This window comes from Hipposideros armiger, unplaced genomic scaffold (assembly GCF_001890085.2).
Source record: "Hipposideros armiger isolate ML-2016 unplaced genomic scaffold, ASM189008v1 scaffold_10, whole genome shotgun sequence".
In the NCBI taxonomy this organism is placed as follows: domain Eukaryota; kingdom Metazoa; phylum Chordata; class Mammalia; order Chiroptera; family Hipposideridae; genus Hipposideros; species Hipposideros armiger.
In genome coordinates, this window is record NW_017731360.1 from 723,773 (window position 1) to 727,018 (window position 3,246).

The 3,246-nt window shown below is 44.7% G+C and overlaps 1 protein-coding gene across 5 annotated transcripts in view; it reads left to right on the forward strand.

Moving 5' to 3' along the window:
- RHBDL2 (rhomboid like 2) overlaps nt 1-3,246 on the forward strand; it is a 50,145-nt gene that overhangs the window by 24,086 nt on the left and 22,813 nt on the right. For all 5 annotated transcript variants that reach the window (XM_019658087.1, XM_019658123.1, XM_019658097.1 and 2 more), the window contains one exon: nt 1,055-1,203. In XM_019658087.1, the coding sequence (XP_019513632.1) occupies nt 1,055-1,203 (149 nt within the window). The remainder of the gene's footprint in view (nt 1-1,054; nt 1,204-3,246) is intronic.

A 3,246-nucleotide genomic window follows, 5' to 3' on the forward strand; every position in this document is an offset into this window, starting at 1 on the left:
TGAACAACAGGGTCGCCAGGTCGATTCCCACATGGGCCAGTGAGCTGCGCCTGAGCTGAGCTGCCGCTGAGCTGCCAACAGCGGGCAGGATGGTTCAGCTGGTGAGAGCACATGCTCCTAACAACAAGGTTGCCTGTTAGACTGGTGGGCTATGCCTGCCCGCAAAATAAAATAAATAAATAAATAAATAAATAAATAAATAAATAAATAAATAAAACATTAAAATAAAAAGAAGAAGCTCACATTGGTATATTACTCCAGACTTGGTTTGGATTTTACCAGTTTTTCCATTAATGTCCTCTTTCTGTCCCTGCTGTGCCCTCCAACACAGGGTGTCACACTGCATTTAGTTGTCATGTCTCCCCAGTCTCCTCTGATCTGTGACAGTTTCTCAGTCTGTCTTTGTTTTTCATGACTTTGATAGTCTTGAGGAGTACTGGCCAGGTATCCTGTAGAATATCTTCCAAATGGGGTTTGTCTGATGTTTTTCTCATGATTAGACTGGAAGTATGGGTTTTGGGGAAGAACACCACAGAGCTGAAGTGCCCTTCACATCACATCATCACATCACATCATATCATGGAGTAGGGGACATTCCATATGACATCCCTGGTGATATGAGCCTTCATCACTTGGTTAAGGTCATGTTGGCTATGTGTCTCCACTGTAAAGTGACCATTTTCCTCTTTCCCCACTCTATACTTTGGAAGCCAGCAGTGACTTCATTTCATACTAAGGTGTAAATGAAAGACCAAATGGTGGAGGTAAGGGTGATAAGGGCAGTGGGCATGTAGGAGGGGAAAAGGCTTCAGAAAGAGTCTTCTTTACAATTTGGTCAAGGGCAGCTCCTAATCACTGGAGGAAGCAGGATGTGACCTCGGTGATGTGGTCAGATATACGGCAGGGAAATTTACTTCCTGTCATCTTCTGAGCACATGCAATGGAATAGTCCACTTGAGAGCTAACCATTTGAAGCAAAGGGAGTGCCATGGGCTGTAATGGGGCCTCTCTGCAGAGGGCGTGGTTAACATTCATTTCTGTCTCTCCCTGTCAGCTGGCAGTGTTTATTTACTATGCGGTGTGGAAGCCTCAGAAACAGTGGATCACCTTGGACACGGGCATCTTGGAGAGCCCATTGATCTATAATCCTACGAAGAGGGAGGAAGCCTGGAGGTTTATCTCATACATGCTGGTACATGCTGGGTAAGAATGACAGTTAAGTCACTGATGTCAGAGGTGACTATAAGTAATTGTAACCCCTAACATATGTTCAGTGTTTTGTTATTGATAAAGCACTTTCATGTCCATAATCTTGTTTGATTCCCCACAGCAACCCTAGGAGGCAAGTGTTACTCCCGCCGTTTTATGTCTGAGGCTCAGGGGATGTAGTTGCTTGCTCCTTGTCACACAGCTAAGTTGCAGAACTAGGACCTCAACCCATTAGGGCTAACTCCAAGTCCACTGTCCTTTATATTGCATTATAACTGCCTAATATTGGTATTTATTTAGGAATATTAATGAGAAGAGGCCAAATTATTACCAAACCAAAAGTATGGTCCCCTGATTGTTCGATGTTGCTAAATGTTCCCTTTAGGATATGAAACATCACTCCCCACTGTCTCTGCCCCACTACACACTTAAAACAATAATAATTCATTAGCATTTTGATGCGTGTATACTATTGTCCATCTGGAATAGTACAAGCAATGGGAGATGCAGTGCCTGCCTTTTACTTTTGCTTATAGTTTCTTAAATGCTAATAACCTCTTAGGACCTTGCTCAGAGCCCATGATTCAGCATGTCCGCTGCAGACAGTGAACAACTGATGCTGGCACCAGCTCCCTGGTGGATTCCTGGAGTTTCCCATGAGGCCAACTTTGTGTGGCTATACAGCCCTGAACCTCGAAGGATGACTCTGGCAGGTGCTATATAACATTCCATGGCAGGACACAGGGCTGAGAGGCTTCACAGGTCAGGGACAGAATCACCAATGGCCCTGTTTTTGTGGACCCTTTCACACTTTGGTTTTCCGTTAAGTAAGTATGTGGTTCCTGCACTCAAGGACTTTAAAATTGTAAGGGGGAACCATTAACTGGTAACGCAAGGCAGTATAGAACTATAGTATACGGCAGTTACCTATCTCTTTGTACCTCAATTTCCATATCTGTAAAATGGGATAATAGTACCTCCCTTATAAGGTTGTTGTGATTATATCAGACAACGGTTATAACATAATTTTTACAGTGCCTGAAACATAGTAAATCGTTCAAACAGAATTTGCAAGGCTGTGTAGGACATGCCATGTATGGCTGCATAAATTAGGAATGCTTTTGGATGCAAGTAATGAAAAAAATCTAACAGGGGCTTAAACAAATGAAGGTCAATTGTCGAAGCCCACAGGTATGTGGCTGGTTCATCAGTTTAATGAAGCCAGGACTCTTGGTCCTGTGCTGGCACCTCTGCCTTTCCCTTGGCCTTTCTCTCTCTCTCTCTCTCTCTCTCTCTTTTTTTTTAAGATTTTATTGGGGAATTGGGGGAGGGGAACAGACAAGTTGCTGTCCTTTTGTTCTTTAGTCTTGTTGTGGAGGACATTGCTTCACTGGCCCATGTTGGTGTTATCATTGCGCTCTTCCCGGGTGAGGCAGATGGGTTGCCAGCCACTGGATGGCTACTCATGGTGGCTCTTGGCAGCTCACGCTGGCTGCCAGCCACTCACAGTAGCTTTACAGCAGCCCACTGTAGCCTCACTGCAGCCTCGCCGTCGCCGGCAACTCACAGCAGCCCAGCTCCAGGTCAAGCTGTTGTTCACCATCTTAGCTGTAGAGGGCACAGCGTCACTGGCCCTCATGTGGGATCCGAACCGAGGCCCTGCTGCTCAGAGCTGGCGTCCCAAGCCCGCTCTTAACCAATGTGCCACTCGACCACCTTGGCCTTTCTCTTATGGTTGCAAGTTGGCTGCTGTGACATGACTACCCCCTACCTAAGAGAGGCTAGGAAAGTCAACAGTAGCTTTTCCAGCTTTAGTAGAGGAGGTAGACATGGGATAAGGAAATGGATGTTGGATTAGCTATAGTAATATAAACAAAAAGAAGGAAAGATCAGAGTGGGAATGGCTTCATGGATGACATGGATTCAGGTAGGACTTTGAAGGGTGAGTAAAGTTTGGATGAAAAAAATTAGTATTTCTATTTCAGGTATATGATAGGATCTCATCTTTATGCCAATTTTACTCTTTTTTTTTTTTTT